Source organism: Myodes glareolus, chromosome 12 (genome assembly GCF_982192425.1).
Source record: "Myodes glareolus chromosome 12, mMyoGla1.1, whole genome shotgun sequence".
Classification (NCBI taxonomy): domain Eukaryota; kingdom Metazoa; phylum Chordata; class Mammalia; order Rodentia; family Cricetidae; genus Myodes; species Myodes glareolus.
This window is the reverse complement of record NC_142037.1, coordinates 66,001,724-66,020,676: the sequence shown is the minus strand read 5'-3', so window position 1 is coordinate 66,020,676 and position 18,953 is coordinate 66,001,724. Positions and strand designations below refer to the sequence as shown.

The 18,953-nt window shown below is 41.0% G+C and overlaps 1 protein-coding gene and 1 long non-coding RNA gene across 18 annotated transcripts in view; one reads left to right on the top strand and one right to left on the bottom strand.

Moving 5' to 3' along the window:
- Positions 1-8,219, bottom strand: part of LOC146892170 (uncharacterized) — a 90,578-nt gene extending 82,359 nt beyond the window's left edge. Inside the window, exons 1-2 of one of the 3 annotated variants that reach the window (XR_015739497.1) lie at positions 7,970-8,219; positions 1,848-2,000 (exon numbers count right to left, since the gene is read on the bottom strand). This is a non-coding gene — a long non-coding RNA (uncharacterized LOC146892170). The remainder of the gene's footprint in view (positions 1-1,847; positions 2,001-7,969) is intronic. The other 2 variants (XR_015739496.1, XR_015004754.2) reach the window with 2 other exon arrangements.
- Positions 8,220-8,352: 133 nt separating this feature from the next.
- Positions 8,353-18,953, top strand: part of Mycbp2 (MYC binding protein 2) — a 226,498-nt gene continuing 215,897 nt past the window's right edge. For 11 of the 15 annotated variants that reach the window (XM_087912283.1, XM_087912287.1, XM_087912286.1 and 8 more), the window contains exon 1: positions 8,358-8,778. In XM_087912283.1, the coding sequence (XP_087768409.1) occupies positions 8,477-8,778 (302 nt within the window). In that variant the 5' untranslated portion in view covers positions 8,358-8,476. Of the gene's footprint in view, positions 8,779-18,953 lie in introns of all 15 variants that reach the window. The other 4 variants (XM_087912290.1, XM_087912289.1, XM_087912282.1 and 1 more) reach the window with 3 other exon arrangements.

Here is an 18,953-nt window from a genome sequence, read left to right as displayed (position 1 = left end):
AATTTTAAATACTAATGATTGATTTAGTACTTACTTCTACACAAAAAACAACTACAACTTTTCTTCTGACTTCCTAGAAACGAGGCTGACGTAGCTGGTCATACTAAAACTGTTGGCTTATTCAGGAATTTCTCTCTGTGAATTCCTATAGCGGTGACCAGTTTTATAAATCATCTAGATAAAACTTGATGTAAAAATGGACTCCTTGTGACCTCTGTGAAGTAGGTTAAGAAAGGCACTAGATATCTAGCATTTATCTGAGTCCACCATAGCAACAGTAACTAATTATGGCTTGCATTCTTTCTATAATATACATCATGCCTTACACCAGTGGTACCCAACAGAGAACCATTTACTATCTCCTGAGTGAATGCTGAAGGCTGATTTAAAGGGTGACTTTAGTTTAAGACATTGCCTTTCTAACGCTCCACCAAGCTAAGAGGGTAGCATCTACCTAACCTCAACGGAAGGGCAACATCTGTCCATTAGACCAAGAAAATATAATCTATCTAGTGTGCAAAGAACATAGTGTCTAGTATGCAAGGAGCTAGTGCCTACCAAAGCAGGAGGATAGCATATGCTGTCCAGACCAGGAAGACACACCTATCCAAAATAACCAAATGCCAACATCTGTCACCGGCTGGAAGGTAGCTTTTATCTGCTAGAAATGGGGGTGGGGGTGGGGTGAGGTGCAACTTTTTTTGAAGCCTACAATAAAAGACATAAGGTGAATTTATTTGATTTCTGGATTTGTATACTTGCTTTATTGTGTTTAATTATCAAAGATCCATTTATATATAGTGGTATATAAAGTGGTAAGCAACTCCTGAATAAAGCACACAGAAACAGATTATGAGCAGTTCTAGTTGTACAGAACATAAAACACTGAAGAAAGCTATAGGATAAACATATCTGTATACTAGGATGGTAATGATTAAAAGGGTTATTAGTTGTTTCTAGTAAGAATAACAATATCAGGTGAAACAGTTTGGAATGACAGAAATCTAAACAGGAATAATTTAAGTTTAATTCAAATATTAAATAGTGCATACAACAAAATACTCATATTAAGATATACAATCAAAATGTAAGTATTAATGGAGAAAAGATAAATATTATATATCCCATAAAATTATATGTTTTAATAATTAGAAAAACACTGAAGAAGCATCTGTTTGTTCATTTATTTATTTATTTATTTATATTTTTCATGTTGCTGCTAAGAGGCTTGAGTTAATTTGGGCAGAGAGGACATATTTTGAGGTAATAAAATATAAATCAAAGTAGAGAATTAAAATAAAAAAAGAAGACAATAAATTTAGAAACAAACCAGAAATGCCTGAGTATCAATTGTCACTTTCCAGTCTCCTTGCTATCAGGGGGCCCTGCGACAGCTTCCAGCCCCTGAATTTGGGGGGATGTAAAGCATTTCCAAACTTGGCTCTTAGCGTCTCATGCAAACTTTCAGCACACTGTGCTGCTCCTTCATGTTGGAGACTACATATTCCAGAGGCTGACATTCCAAGAATAAAGAATGCTGTCTGACCTGCATCAGACTATAACATGTGTGATGAGGGAACCTGAATTAATCACTGAGATATGAGATATTTCAGCTAAATTCGGTCAGGAAACAAGTTGTGGCAGACAATCCAAATTAATAGCAGTGCCAATAGAGTGAGAGAAGCAGCATGGGGACAGGAAACTGTCACCACCTCTAGAACTAAATGGACAACAAGGAATGAGCTCTGACTTGTGCCCAGGAGGAGATGCCAGGCAGGAACCCTAGTGAGAAACCGACTCAGCCTTTGCCATAGGTGCTGACAAAGTGGGGAATCTAGGACACATACCTTGGCACGCCTCTTCTCCAGTATTGTGTCTCCAGAGTAAGCATCTCATTAGTTAACCCCAGCTTGGGGCCTCAAAGGGGTGCAGCTGAGGCAGGGCATAGAAGACAGTCTCCTGGGGCACAAGGAAGTTCAGTGAAGGGACAGCCAGTAGATCTGGGAGGAAAGGCTTGGGTTTATCTGCTGCGGCAACTAGATTTAATCACTCTAATAATAATTTTAAGCAGACTTTTAAAGTAAGTTTCTTCCTCTCAGTGCTGGACTTTAAACCCGGCATCTCATGCATACTAAGGAAGTTTTCTGCCACTGAGCCACACCCCAGCTACTCGATTAACATTTCATCACATGCAGCATGCTTTCAAAGACATCATAAGAATATACAAAACAGGCTGAAATGAGTCAAAATCAGAGGCAGTGGCATGTGTGGAAATGAGGAAACGACTGTACTTTCCAAGGATAGTTTCTCAAGGTCTTTTCAAGTAAGGGAACAAGCTAGGGACCATAAACAGCAGCCTGTATAAAGATTCCTTAAAAAATAAATTTTCAGACAATCCAACAATCCACTGCAGAATATATCCAAACATGAAAAGAAAGAAAAAAAAGAAATGAAAGAAGGAAGAAAGGAAGGAAGGAAGGATGGAAGGAAGGAACGAAGGATGGATTAGCGTCTGGACTTTGGGTGGCTTTTACAGGTGTCCCCAAATCAGTGCAAGACAGCTAGACCCCTGCCACGATTCTCTTCAGCTCCCTGGAGTGTGCTTTCCTTTGATATCACTATTGGCCAGGCAGCAACCATCAACTATGACTGTCATCAGCCAACACTCTGTTAGCTGGCAGATAAGAGGTTCAGTTCTGAAGGAGGGATCAGTTAAAGCAGACAGTATCACCGAGTCTGCTCTTAATATCGCTCAGTTCCAGTCTCTCTTATAGAGTGCCTACTACCTAGTCAGGGATCTGTATGAAGTTTTGTTTCCCCGTGTAGAAAGTAGGGCACACAGCTGGAACTCCAAATGCTCTTCTCCCACACCTGCACAGGAACACCTTTACCTACGAGTGTAAAAGCTAGAATTTTTAACAGTCTTGGTAGCCCCGAGCGAGCTGAGCCTTTGCCCACCTCCTCTAGTCATACAGATCACACTTGATTTGACATTACAACTAAGTCACAGGCACCAAGAAAATCGACTTGTATGTTAAACGTACTCTCTGTTCCTGTATGTAATGGCAGTCCCATTTATGTTTGAAAGGACAGGTCAGTTACTTTTGCTAAGATAGAGATTCCCCTTTTTACTGGTCTCTTGAATTAAGACATAAATTAAATTGAGTATAATTTAATATTCCAGTGGGGCTCTTATGGGTCAGTTGGTGAAAACATGACACTGTTGAGATTCAGGTCCCTGAGCAGGGCATAAAAAACAAATACTTTAAGGGGTCTCGGGAATTGGGGCTAAGAGTAGTACTTTTCTACTCTTTTTCTAAACTCTTGTTCTATTTGAGAAAAAGCATTGTGGTGTTATACATGAATTCCAGCGATCCTTTAGTGTGTAAGTATTTACAGTTGAAAGTGTTTAATGTCAGTAATAAAAACTAACCTAAACATTATTTATAAAGATAGTGAAGATTTTAGTTTTATTTTTTCTTTTGTGTTGCTGAGGGAAAAAAAAGTCTCATTCTATAGGCCAGGCTGACCTAAAATTCATCATGCAGTCTAAACTGTCTTCAAACTTGTAACTGTGCTCCTGCCTCAGCTTTCTGAGTGCTGTGACTACAAGGGCAAGCCCCTACATTTGGCTTCACAGGGTACTGTTCAAAGTTGAAACACTGTGGTTTAAATTCTCCCTTTAGCAGGGCTACACCTCATATGACTTTCTATCTTGGTCAAGAAAGCATACACTGGTGGAAATACACCGTAAACATGATTTTTCAAAAAGTTGTGATTTGTATCCACATATATCATGGAATTCACAGACCTGAAGTAATATTTGAAATTGATTTTTAAGGAAGGAAGATGTCCAAATGTAACTCAGTCCTCTTAGAGCCCAAGTGTGTTATCTGTGGGAATATTTGGAATGTATAAAAACTAATATAGAAACACTAGTCATTCATGCTTACATACCAAAGCCCCTGAGAACTTTTGTATACCATTTATATTTAACCTGATGTGGTGATGCCCTATGGTTCCAGCTGCACAGAGGATGGCTGAAGGCCAGGTGTCTGGAGCTACCTTGGGTAACAGTGAGACTCTGTTCAGCAAGCACTGAAGAATTCCAACTACCTCAGTAATTTGTATCTTCAGTTTGGTGCTAGTAATGCTATCCGAAATACTCTAAATTGAAATGTCATCATAGCTGCTAAGAAGGCAGAATTCTATGACCCTTAAGAAGTGGAGGTCCCTGAAGAGGACGCATTGCTTAATGTTCCCTCACCACCCACTTGTTCTCAGCTACCGAGCTTGCTTTAGAAATGCTTTCAGGTGCCAATCTTGGTTTTAAATGCTTTCGTTTGTTATTGTACAGGAAAACACACAGGCTTGTGACCCCACATTTTCAGCCTCTTTTGTGTTTGATAGTATACATGCTTCCTGTGCTGGAAGCATGTCACTGCTATTTAATTACAAATATTTTTGTTATTTCAGAGACAGAATCTCGCTGGACTTATGGATATCCTCCTGCCTCAACTCAGCCTCCTAGGGCCGGGACTACAGGTGTGCATCACTATGCTCAGTAGTACATTGATCATTTAAATGGAATTTGGTTTGTTTTCTTATTCTACATACACGTGATGGCTCATGCCTTGTAATTTACTATACTAGCAAAGGTAGCTTTCTTTAAAAAACATATTTTTTTTAAGATACAGAAAAGCAAAAATGTTAATGGGATTAAAAATTTAAAAAAATGTAGCCCAGGTTTACAATGTCAAGTGGAAAAGAATGGCAAAAAAAAAAACCCCAAAAAACAAAAAAATAAAACAAAAAAAACCCCTGTAATCCTAAAAGTGGAAGATGAAGCCATGGTCTCATTACAGGACGACAGAATAATCTTTTGAGAAATGAGCCTATTAACCACAAAGACAGAAAAATACGCCCACAATAAAACCGTCAAACGCGGATCTGCCTTAGTTGTAACGCTATTCTTTGAAGGCAAATGCGTCATGCACTGGGGTCGGCTCCAGATGACACCTTGCCATCCCAGGGTGGCCCCCTTGCTTGCACCCTGGGGAACACAGTGTACAGGGCGGTAGTCCAGCGGCAGCTAAAGCTAAGATGGCAGCGCCCGAAGGACTCGAGCTGCGGTCACACGGGCTGAAGAAATAAATTCCAAACCCTATCTATGCTTTCATTTTGCACAGTGCGGTGTGCAGCAAAAGACTCCCCTCTCTTTCCCCCAGTACTCAGACTGCACAGAGCATTTAGGATTGTAGCTTCTCCCTTGGCTTCCGTGCTGGAAGCAAAGCAAGCAAGGGTCCGCAGGGATGGCTAAAGTGGTGGCTAACGTGGTGGTTATGACCTGACTTGGAGACCCCCACCCCCTCCTCTTCGTTCCCTTGTCAGTGGAAGGGTGACTCCAAACACCCTTGCCTTTCTGGTTATGTGCCCTGTTTCCTGCCATCCCAGGGAAGCCTTCCAAGGTAGCTAGAGCTGCCAAGGCAGTAGCTGTAGCAGTTGCAGGAACCAAGAAAAAACAGTGCAGTGCAGAGGAAGGAAGAGGAGGAGGGAACTCCCCCCAACCCCCTCCCCTCACCCCCGCTGCATTGGCTATCAATTTAGAGTAGGACGACCGCTGCCGCTGCCGTGGAAGGAAACGCTGCCAACCGCAACAGAACGCCACTCTCAGATACCATAGTGAGCATGTGTGGGGCTCTGCGCACGCTTAGTGGTGCAGCCCAGTGACATCGGGTTTCGGGGGAAAATCCAGATGCCCTGTTTTGTCAGTACCCCGAAGTACTAGGAAGGAGATAGTCTAGTACTTTAAAGGACAGTAAGGACCAGAGCGAAATTTAGGAAGAGGGGGGTGGAACCGGGAGACCAGAGCAGAGTCTGTCTCCACTAGAAACTCGAATTGCATAACGAGGGCTATACCAACACCTAAGTCCTCACTAGAAAAGTTTCTCTGTGAATGAAAAAGAAAGGGGGTGGGGGAGGGGTACGGGCATGACTGCTTCCAGGTATGAAAAGAAAGCTTATTGTAGATATGAGGAAAAGCATAGCCAGAAGGAGGGACATCTGGGAGAGTCCAGAGTGAACAGAACCATGAGACAGGCCATAGAAGGAGAGCAAGGAGGGGAGACCAAGAGGCCAGGAAGGTACAGGTGTACAGAAAAAAATAAAAAGGGCCAGGTAACCAAAAATGGCTAGATTATATAGGGAAGGGCAACTGGAGGAAGGGCAGCCCAGCCACTGGGCTGGAGAAGCTTAGGGTAGAGGGCAGGGTGTGCCATCCATACCCTGTAACAGGTAGGGACTGAGGAATGGCAGGAGAACCTGGCAGCCAGGTCCACTTTGATATGTTATATGGGTGCAGCAGTTAGCCATTTGCCCTGGGTTTGAGAGCTAACATTCTGTGCAGACATTCATTTACTTAAGCGATATCTGTCTCCCAATGTGCCATCAGTGGGTTGTTCAGACACCATTCCCACCCTGAGCAAAAGCCTAGCTGTAGATTTTGTCCAACGTGTATTGACTGCCATTCCAGGAATAAACTGCCACGTGGCAAGATGGACGTCTTTGATGCTTTAAAGTCCCCCTCAGCTTTATGACATAGGCATTGTTTTGGCCACAGTTAAAGAAGGGACCAAAGACATACAAATACAAAGAAGCCAAGTCAGCATCCAAACTCGAAGTCACCGGACATCAAATCCTTTTAGGTAGCCTCTTCTGGCTCCCACAACATCAGTGCCCTGCTGTAACTCCCACTTGCCCAACCTTTAGGGCCTGCTGCCTCTACCTGATTCCAGAGCAATGGTGTGATAGCAAGCATCCCGCTCAACACTGAAGTCCGTAATTTTCTACCCGGACACCTCAGGATAGGAACCTAGCTTAACAGGCTTACTACGCGCAGACTTCCAGACTAGTAATTAAGGAAGACACAAAAATAAATAAGAATTTATGAGTGAATTTATAATGTAGGTGAAGAAACAAAATAAACAAAAAACTTGCCTAACTGGCATTAAAACACCAACTCCCCATGTCTTTGTTTCTGTGTTTTCATTATTCCACGTCTAGAGAGTTTTTTAATTTATTACTCTAAATGATATAAGCCTGTCATTTAAATTAAAATCCAATCTTCTCAGCATCCTTATCCATCCAATTAATGTTCTTTCCTAGTCCTTGTTTGTATTTTCAAATACTAAGGTGGAACTTTCATTAAGATAAATCCATTTAAGATATAAGAGCAAAGAGTTGCTACATTTTGTAGAAAACAATGGTAAGATTATTGCTAGGCTTGGCACAGATAGTATAATCTTAATCACGCCTCAAGTTTCAAGTCGTATTCAAGAGTCATCTTTGGTAATTTAACTCTGGGCAGAAAAAGGTAAGTTGCTATGGTCAATATAAAAATTCAGCTTTAAGTTAAATAAGGAGCTACTAATAGAATATTTGAGAAAAATAATTGCACGAGGATTTATTTCTGATAGAAATGCTGACAAGAATTTGGAAATAACTCTGGTTTGCTAATAACACCTCATTACATTTTCACAGGCGGGAAAACTGGGTGTTTGGGATTACTACCTCTCCTAATCAAAGCATTCTTCGTTTGTATTTTGTTTTTTAAGATTGGTTCTCACTTCACAGCCCAGGCCAAGAACTGGATGGAACTCACTACGTAGTCCAGGGTGACCTCAAACTTGTGGGCAATCCTCCTGCCTCCGAGGCTCAAGTGCTGAGATTCCAGGAGCTAGCCACGGTGACTCCTGCTTCTCAAAGCTATTTTTAAGAGACTTAAATATAATGCTCCCCACCCCCATTTCCAATTAAAATTGCCAAAGGGCTAATGCGTCCTGGCCAGCACTGGGCACAGTTCATTTTCACGTTGGCAGCACGGCCCTGGGAACAGGCAGCTGGCCCTTAGACTGACAGGCACCTCTTCCTGTCAGGTTCGGGTTCTCTCACCTGGAGCGAACCACATTACCTGAAGAAGAACGCGGCCACTGACAGTTTCCCCGGCACAGCCCAGGCTCTTCCTCGTGCTGCTAGTAAAACCCGGAGCCGCGGATTCGGTGCGGCTTCGGCACCACCCGGCACCCGCAGCCCCATCGCTGGCGGAGGGGGTGGGGCTGGCTAGGGCGCCCGGCTCGATCACTGAGCATGTGCGAGATGGTGCGCATGCTCAGTGAGGCCGGCCGCCTCCCATTGCGGGCAGCTCCGGCGGTGGCAGCGGCGGCGGTGGCGGCACCGCCTCCTCCTCACACTCCGCGGGTGGCGGGGTTAGATGAGCGGCCCCAACAGCGGCGAGGGCGGCGCGGGGAGGAGGAGGAGAAGGCGGCGGCGGCGGAGGAGGTCGCTGTCTTTGTAGTGTCCCTGCTGCGGGCGCCCGAGGCCGCCGCTCCAGCCGTCGTCGTTGGCGGAGGCTGTGAGGGCGCGCGCCTGCCTGCCCGCCCGCCCGGCCCGCGGGGACGAGGCGGCGGCGGCTGCGAGGATGATGATGTGCGCGGCGACTGCCTCCCCCGCCGCCGCCTCCTCCGGGCCCGGCGGGGACGGATTCTTCGCAGCTGCCACCTTCTCTTCCTCCCCGGCGCCGGGGGCGCTGTTCATGTCGGTTCCCGACGGCTCGGTGGCCGCCGCGGGGCTGGGGCTGGGGCTGTCCGCCGCGGACTCTCGGGGTCACTATCAGCTGCTGCTGTCAGGCCGCGCCTTGGCCGACCGCTACCGGAGGATTTACACCACTGCGCTCAGTGACAGGGACCAGGCCGGCAGCAGCACTGGACACCCGGCCTCCAGGTGAGTCTCGGGGACGCCCTTCCTCGAGCCGCATGCGTGTGCATCTCTCTCTCTCTCTCTCTCTCTCTCTCTCTCTCTCTCTGTCTCTCCCCCCCCCCCGCACCAAGTGTGTGTGTGTGTGTGTGTGTGTGTGTGTGTGTGTGTACGCGCGCGCGCGCGCGTGTGTGTCCTCCTACTTAGCACCGGGCTTGCAACCAGCGCTGGATGCTGATGGAAGAAGCACTTTGGTGATAGCAAGAGGGTGTGGTGGTCACAAGTGTGTGTGGTGTGTGTGTGTGTGTGTGTGTGTGTGTGTGTGTGTCTGTCTGTCTGTCTGTCTCTCTGTCTGTCTTTTGGAGGGGAAGATGGGTACGTATGGGTAACGCTAGAGAGGGTGATGGTGCTGGTCCGTCATGACACGTGTGTGTATTGTTGAGAAAGGAGGCATGGTAGAGAGGGATGAGACTCTAATGCATCAGGAGAGTTTGCAAGGGTCTTAAGGGGAGGTGCTGACGTTTCTGTCTGAGCTGCGGTGTTATTTGCACACGACCTCTCCCCATTGCCTGCCCTCCATAAAGGTTGCCTTTCACTACTGGAAGCACTGCTGGAAGCAATGGTGTAGGTTAAAGACAGTGATGTTTGTAGGATGTCTTAGATACCAAGCTAGGTGGAGAGTTATGAATAAAGGATATAGATGGAGATTTGTGCAGATGTGAGAAGTGATCGATCGGGATTTTGAGAAGAGTAGTTTGGTTCTGGGGCCTTTGGCCTCGAAATGTGCTCGCTGCTGCTGCCTTGTTCTGAGGTGCCATCCGACCATTTCCCTTCATCTGATGTTCTGCTTCCTGTTACTGATAGGTTTGAGAGCTCAGGGAGTTTTGTAGGGAAAATGGAAAAAAATCTGAAGAATTTGAAAATGTGACAACTGGTTAGGGTTTACCTGCAGTCTTAGTAGCTCGCTCATCTCTTTTTTTTTAGACTGACTAGACTGTCAACTTCCTAGATAGAGGTGCCAAATCACTTTCATTTTCTTTTCCTTAAAATATGGGTACCTTTTTAAGTTAAAGGCTCTCTCCTGCTGTTTTTCTTTTCATGCCTTCACTTGTCACATGCCCTGAAGGAGTGTGGTCTTTGGGAATCACCTTTGTTTCTTACCACAGTCTCTTACAGAATACTCAGAAAAGCACAGTAGGATTTTAAAAAGTGAGTTTGGTGAAGCGGAGTTGTTTTTGTTTTGTTTCCATTTCCGTGGCCCTAAGTCAGTGTGCCTTATGGTGGCCATGCGGCCATCTTTTGCTCCCATTAGGAGAGGTCTAGTCTGTCGGTCTAGCTAGTGTAGCCACATGTATTAAGGTTTATCTGTTGGAGAATTGGAAAGATGGAACTTCCTCCACACTTTTTTCTGGATAAACCAGTTGTATCTATTTGTTGACAGGATTGTGTGCATCAGTAGTTGAGTCATGGATTTAAATGTGTGTAACTACGCTTTGCTATTTAGAACAAAGGTAAGAATGTCACAAGTGTGTTCTTTGCTAATGGTTTTTGGAAAGCAGCACAAAGCACATTAGAGAATTTACCCTGAGAATTAGGTCTAAGCTTGAGCTGTGTGTCTCTGAATTATTGTACTGTTCTACACCTGCACAAATCCCTCTTAAAGATTTAAAATTATTTTTTATATTATTTCCAAACTTGTGCAGTAATCTATGTTGCATATTCTTGCTTTGACTCTCTACTGTTTTTTAATAATGTTCTTTTTTTTAAAATCCAGAACTGTACTAGCAGTAGTAGGCAAAATTAAATGTACATTAACTTTCTTAAAATTGGTGATTTTTAGATTGATCAATATCTGCAAGCCATCAATAAAACATGAGAAATTGATTGAATTAGCTCAAGAAATACTCATGGAAACCAACATTACTTTGATATTGCTTTTTAGTGCTTATTCACAATATGGTTGTGTATTATAGTTCACCTGCAACTGTTCTTTATTGTGAATTGGATTAAATTCAGTCACTTGAAAAATTAAGGATGATAGGGAAGAAGAGTTGGGGTTTGGTGTTATTTTTTTATATGGCACTGAGTTAGAGGAGACAGATGAGAATAGGCTGAAATTCTAGAGAGCATCGTGGTGAAAGGTTTGAGAAAAGGGGAGCAATGGAAGAAACAGAGAAGGGTTAGAAAACTAAAAAACGAACCAGGCAGTAGCACCTCGGGTTTTAATAAAGAAAAACAAAACAAACAAACAAACAAAAAGTGTTTTCAGAAGTGCTAGATACTGAATAAGTGAGAACACCTTCCCAGTCCCTGGTACCTTTGGAGCCAAGTAGTCATAACTGGGATAAGCTTAATGGGTGTGTGGGATGGGGTGGGAAATGGAAAGTGTTTACACCACCTGGGAGGAAATGCAGGAAGGTCATTCAAGTATTGGAGGGCAGGTGGGATGGTCAACTATGGGAACTTAAGTAGAGAGGAGGATACTAAAGAATTGAAGGAGGGGATGATTGATAGCAGTCAGTGGAGACAGGTTTATGATGATAGGTTAGTCATTCAAAAACTTAAGGGTTGATTTTCCTTTACTATAGAAAGGAAGTATTTCTAAATATACAGACTGATAATTTCTTGAAGATGGTACCGTATCTGTGCTTTCTGGTGATCTGAAGAGGTAGCATCATGTTTTGGCATCTATTCTGTAAATCAGTGTCCATGGTATATACTGTTGTAGGAACTGAAGGCAGAGCAGTAAGTACAAGACAAAATCCTTAATGTTTTTGAATGTGAAAGTGAGTGGTGCTAACAATCTGTCATTTCTTGTGGTAAGTAATGATAAAGGAGATGCAGCCGTTTTCACTTGATTGAGCATTGACCATTCATAGTTGAACTACTCTAGGTGGTAGGGTCAGCAAAGTTCTCCTGGGGAGTTGGCATTTAAGTTGACGTGTCTTGAGGAAGGAGATTTAGAAGTGCATATGAGGACATTAGAAAGATTTTAAGAGAAGAACAAACTTGTGGTTCAGGGAACAAAAATGTAAGTGAATTATCAGGGTATGTTGAACAAATTCGGTATTATAGATTGTTTTAGGTATAAGATTCAAGTCCAAGGTAGTGTGTAGGATTTTGAAGGTATTTTAACAAAGTTTGGAGTCTTGACATTAGAGTGGCTTTAAGTCCTGATTGTCATTTGTTGTTTGCTAATTGTGTAACCATGAATGCTACCTAACTTTCATTCCTTAGTTTTCTTATAAATATAGTTGATAGCAATGTGGGCTATTTTGTAGATTAGATGAACAAATATGTCTAAGTACTTGGCACATTATATGTTATTAAATATTAGGGGTTTGTTTTCTTTGCTGAAAGTGAGCATTTGAGCATATGGATAGAAGCAATAGTCTTGCCTTGGTTTGAGGATCAGTGATTTTGAATGTCGGAATAATAGCTTTTATGTATTCAATGACTGAATATGTATGTTTTTTTAGGGGGGTAGTGGTTGTAGCTTTGGAGCCTATCCTGGCACTGGCCTCGAACTCACAGACATCCACCTGCCTCTGTTTCCCTAGTGCTGGGATTAAAGATGTGCGCCACCACTGCCCAGCCTATGTATGCTTTTTGAATTAATGAAACTGATTGAAATTAAAACTTATTCTTGGAGAAAAGGACTGGCCAGACAAGACTAGAAAAACAATGTTTCACCAGTCCTCTGAATGGTAGTACAACTTTATGTTTGGGAAGTGTCACACTTCTGTGGTAGGATGTTACAGACTGTAGACTGCCTTAGTCCACATTCAAATTTTACCTCTTTTTATGTGTTAAGTTGGGCTGTTTGTGTGTGTTTGAAACATGTTCTGCTTTGTAGACTTAGCTAGGCCATGAACTTGTAATCTTGTTTCTTTGACTCCTGGTGATTGGAGTGTAAACAGAGACTGCTTGTTCGTTTCTCAGCTGCCCAAACCTGAATAATCGCACAGAAATTATATTAATTACAACATTGTTTGGCCAATAGGTTAGGTGTATTCCTAGCTAGCTCTTACATCTTAAATTAACCCATTTCTATTAATCTATGTATCACCCATGAGGCTGTGGCCTAAGGCATCTTTCTCCTTCTGCAGCTGCATGGTGTCTCTCTGATTCTGCCTATTCTCTCTCTATACCTTTGTTTGATTTTCCCTCATTCTATTCTGCCCTACCATAGGCTGAAGCAGCTTCTTTATTAACCAATGGTAATAAAACATATTCATAGCATACAGAGGGGAATCCCACATAATTGGAGTTATAGTCTTGTGTCATTAGGCCCAGCCTGAATGTTTTGTTTTATGGTTTTTGGGGCCTTGCGTAACCCTAACAGTATCACTATGTAGCCCCAAAATAAGAACAATCTTTCTGGTTTAGCCTTCTGATTGCTGGAATTACAGGTATGCACACTACAGCTCTCTTTCTGTTTCTTGTAACTTTTTAGGGTAATCTAAAGACTTCATGCCCACACATGTTAAATGTCTTTTAAATGTGATTTGCTATTGTTGTTACTGAGATCATGAATACAATTTCAACCAGCCTATTATTAACCTTACTAGTTAGAAGATAAATGAGGAAAACTTACACTTGACTAATTCAGGGTTGAAATGTGACTGGAGGTCAAAGTAAAACAGAAATTAAAAGCTTTTGGTTGACTGTATGGTAAAAAGAGAAGTGATGCCCAGCGGGAAGTGATTGACTGCCATCTAAAGAATAGTGAGGATACTGGGTTTGCAGTGGCGGAAGAGCACCTTTGCCGTAAATATTAGAGAACATTATGACCAAAATGAGGATCCATGTTCTTTTCTTGGTAAATTAATTAGCTCCTTTGCTACTTTTTTCTTTTTTAAAAATGCCACTTGACTGGCATGCTAGCGCACTCTTACAGTCCCAGCATGTGGATAGTATAGAGGCAGGGGTCAGGAGTTGAAGGCCAGTCTCTGATACATAACAAGTTCACGGCTAGCCTCTGGTACATGGTATACTGTCTCAAAACAGAACAGAATAGAAATGATCCATTCCCTCTGTGTGTGGAATTTGGGTTATAAAAGGTTAAGAAGTCAACTCTGCAAATGCTGAGGGTTATTACTTACAACTAACCATTTGTCTTAAGACTTAGTGTTGAAATTCCCAGTTTTGAGTGTATTGTCTGTTTTGGGGGTGAAAGTTACAAATACTTTGGGAAAATGTTAAATGAAATCACCAAGAAAACAACTATTATGATAAAGGGATGGTACTCTGGGCCTGCTCAACTTCCTGAGTAGAGGTGAGGAAGGCAGTTTGGATGTGGGTATAATAAAAATGTTAACATTAATGCTAGAATGTAGGTATCAGGAGGAAAAGGGCTGGGCATTCATTCTAGGATTGGAGAGATTAGCCAAAAGGGCTGTATCTGGAAGAACAAGAAAAATTAAATTTTAATCAGAAGTATTGGGAAAATCCTGATGGTTTTGAACTAAGAAGAGACATTATTCCAGAAGTGGATTAGGGAACGATGTAGGTTGAATTAGTATATGTGTATCTGTGTTTGTGAATAGGTAGTACTTTTCTTCACACGGCTGTTTTGTCTGTGGAATCCTATATGTTCTATAAACACATTAAGGCAAAGATACTACTCTGTTGGCATATTAATTGGTAGAAATGTAAAATGCATTAGTTTCCTAGCACAAGAGAGGTAAAAAAAATCTTGGCTCTCAAGAAAACTATGTTAATTTAAAAAATAATAATTTGATAGATGAAAATATGTTAACTTAATAGCAATATTTGCATACTAGAAACTATTCCGTATAAAATAATCAACAAAACCACTTCCTGTTTTTCTCAACAACAGACTCTTAAGTGTGCAGATTTCTTTTTGTGTGGGGTTAGGTTAGTGAAGATTTAATTTACGTGCAACAAACTAACCCTCTTTAAATATTCACTTAAAGAGTCCTGGAACCATCATTACAGTCAAGGATAGAATAGTTTCATCATTTCAGAAAGTTGCTTTAGTCATTCCCAATCTCCTAGCTCCATATATTAAGCCTAGATCTAGCATTATACCTTTTCTATAGTGCTGTATGAATCTAGCTTCTTTTAGGATAGGCCCTTTCCTATTGTTCATGTTTCTGTCATTCATTAGATTCTTTGTAGACATTTTTTAGTATAGTATAATATTGAGTACTGTATGCCCCTAGTCATAGGTTGCTGGTTTTCCTTACTGCAATGGTATTAACACCAGTAACCACCAGACCTCTCCCCTGTAATTTATGCTTTTCTGTTTGCAATGAGCACATCACTGTGGGAGTAAGGACCTTTCACTTCAATGGTTTTAATGTTCTTTGATAGTCTTTGCCTGAGTCAATAATTTTAATAGAAGTTTAAAATGTTTTTTTCCTTTACAATTCTGTTATTTTTTTTCTTGTATTTATTAGATAGTGCCTTTTGGTATTCTAGTTCAGTGATGATGCGACAGGGGCTACAGTTAGCCTCCCAGATTACCCACCCTCCCTCCTTCCCAGATGGAGGCACATGCTCTTCTAGCTTTGGGGTATATTGAGAGTTATGGAGGTAGCTGATTCCCCAGGCATGCCTTTTATTCACTGCACCTATAGATTGTTCTGTGCTGATATGTAAGTGTCTCGAGGGAAGATAATTTTAAAGGAGCATTTCTACCTGAGCTTCTCCAAGGTAGTGGTTGAAGTCATTCTATGGCTGAGTTGCAGTTCAGCTTCTGCTCCATACTACTTTGATTACTTCCCCTTAGCACAGAGCACTTCACAATAAGTTCTGGTGTGTATATCACCTTTTCTGTCATTCCAGTTGCTACCAGGAGCCGTCTGAGGAACAAGTCAAGTTGTAAAACCTGCTTCAAGGCAATGGACCTGTTACCGGGACTATGCAAGGGAGTGTTCACATTTCCTGTGTGCACGCATGTGCACAAACACACACACATTCTTGTTCCTAAATGGAACTGAGGTGCTCTAAAGCATCATAATAGATATGTAGATATTTGAATTTTCAAAGGAAATACAACAGTGCCTGACTCAAATTGCTAGCTTGAAGTAGTTAATGGCTTTGACTTTAGCTAATAGTACATTCTTTTGATGGTATCCCATTTTTGCAAAGTTAGGCTTTTGGTGGTTGTTATACAAATCAAGCATTACTTATTACAACAAGTTACCCAGTCTGACTCCATGTTTGAGAATTGTTACAGTGCCCAATAGTTTTCCTTCAAACAGGGATGGTTTTGGAATAGAAATCCAATTTATATTAAAGGAGGACCTGTGAAATCTATTTGTCTCATTGTACACCACATGTCCAGAAGGCGATGATCTGACAGGGCATGCAAAGTCTTTTGGTGGCAATACTGATGACAATACCATGCCTTGAACACGATACTCTGCAAGTATGAGGGGGCATCCTTTGGTATTCCTAGAAAGGAGAACAGTTGGGAATGGTGCTGGGCAACATCGTTTTCAGTGGTACAGCCGGGGAGTTTGTGTTTCCTCTCTCTCTAGTCTGAGCAATAGGAGTTGAGAGATACTGCTTCTTAAAAGAGAAACATTTTAGAAAGAAAACACAGAAAACTTCTGTTATACTTGAAGCTACAGTTGGTGAAGGTTAGAGCTCCAAAGAAGTCTTTCTTTGGTTGTGGCTTATGATTGTCTCCAGAAAGTAAGACTGTCAGCACATCAGAGCACAGATGTTGTCACATAAGTGATCTGCTGGGTGTCTCTCAGACTTTAGTATTATCCTTATCCTCATAAAATGAGTTAGATAATAATTATCCTAAATTAAAAAATTGCATAGGCATGGTGTTCTTAAATATTTGATAGACTCCATCAGAGGCCCTTAATGGTATGCTTCCTCTCTTTAGTGGCCTGATAGCGTGTTTCTTTTAATACTTAATAATAGCTGTCATTTGGAGGTGTCATAGTTTTTTCTCTGGAAGGGAATCTTGGCAACTCCTAAGTTTTGACAATTATGAATTAAACTCTTATAAACATCATGTATAGGTTTTTGTGTGGATATAAATTCTCAGCTTTTTTGGGTAAATACATTCCACAATCTTTAATTGTTGGATATATGGTCAGGGATCAGGGTATGTTTAGTTCTGTAGGAAAATGCTGAATTTCTCCCCAAGTGGCTGTACATTTTATGTGTGTGAAATGAAGCTTTTCGTAGTTGGTGTTGCTCTGTGTCCTTGCTGACATTTAGTGTTGTCAGCGTTCTGGATTTTGAACATTCTGATGGATGGATCTCATTGTTGTTTGAATCTATATTACCTGATAACACCTGTTTTAGAGCATCTTTTCAGGTGCGTATTTTTTATTTTTTATCTCTTTTGAGGAAGTGTCAAGGATGTTTCCTCATTTCCTCCCAAAATGATTGTTTTAGTATTGTTGGATTTGAGAGTTCTTGAATAGCCTGGTTAACAGTCTTCTATCAGATATATTTTTTGTAGCTGTTTTCTTCTAGTCTGTATCTTTTCCTTCTCATTGTGTGTATATATACATATACCTATATATACATATCTGGGGAGAAAGCATTTTTGAGTTTAATAAAGTTCTATCACTTATTATTTTCCTGGTTCATGCTTTAGCATTTTATTTAAAAAATTGTTACCATACTCAGTGCCATGTGGGTTTTCTCCTATTACATCTTCTAAACACTGTATTGTTTTGCGTTTGGCATTCAAGGTCTATTTTCCATTTTGAATTAATTTTTGTAAAGGATGTAAGATCTGTATTTAGAGTCCCCTTTACTTGGTGTCTTTACTGGGTTGTTGTATCATCCTTTTTTTTATTGCCTTGCTCTGCTCTTTGCTAAATGCCTTTTGACTATGTTGATGTGGGTCTGTCGTGGGTTCCCCTGCTCTTTGTTCGATTACTGTAGCCTTATAGCTACTCTTAAAGTAAGATATTTACATTTTTATTTTCACATTTCTTATCTATTATAGGTGTTGTCTCACTCATAAACCTTTGAACATTTGCTAGAATCCCAGAAATAACCTACTAGGGTATTTATTGATACATGGATTAATTAAGAGTGACATCTTAATAATAATGAGTCTTTCTGTCTATCTATGAAATATTAATTATTTTATTTCTTTCATCAGAATTTTGCAGTTTTCTTCAGTTAGGTCTTATATGTATTTTTATTAGATTTATACCTTCATATTTCATTGTTGAGGATATAATATTTTCATATTCTACTTTGCTTCTGGTATATAGCAAAACAGTTGACTTCTCACTACTAATGTTATATCATGCAACCATGTTATTATTTTTAATTAGGTACGACAAGACTTTTGTTTTGTTGTATTTTTTTTTGTTCTTTTGTATTTCTGACATAGGCAGACATATCTGCAAATGAAGGCAATTCATTTCTTCCTTTGTAAGCGGCATATCTTTTATTTCCTTTTCTTGTTTTATTGCATTTACTAGAGTTCTCATAATGATATTGATATAGAGTAGTTAGAGAGCATGCCTTTGCATTGTTTTTGATCTTAGTGAGAAAACTTGTAGTTTTTCACTAAGTATGATGCCATCTGTAGGATTTCCTGTAGATATTCTTTTTGCATGTTGAGGAAATTGCTCTTGATTTCTAGTTCACGGAGAACTTTTGTTACAAGTTGGGAGTTGAATTTGTCAAGTGCCTTTCCTGCATCTATTGCTATGACCACGTCATAAATTATTTTTAGCCTGTAATTTATCTTCAGATGATACATACCTAGCTGGGATACATTTACTTCGGTTGTTGTGAATGTTTTTTATACATTTCTGGATTCAATTTGATAAAATTTAGAGGTTTTCTTTTGCATATGCCTTCATAAAGATGCTGGTTTGTAATTCTCTAGTACTTCTTTGCCACGCCAAGTTTACTGTTAGGGTTATACTGGCCTCATGAGATGAGCTAGGAAGAATTCCTTCTGCTTTATCCTCTAAAGGGATCAGAATTGCTGTAGTTTCGTTCTTAAAAGCTGATAAAATTCACCAGCGAGCTTTTGAAACTCTGCTAAATTATTGATTTACCCTCTTCACATAGTTCCCACAGTTAAAGGATGTCTGTTTTGTTGCATACATTCTGGCAAATTGTGTCTGTCAAGGAATGCGTTTTTCATCTCAGTCACCGGCCTTATGTGTATAGTTATTGGTATCCCCTTATTATTATTTTAATGTCTGTAGTGATGGTTCCTCTTTCATTTA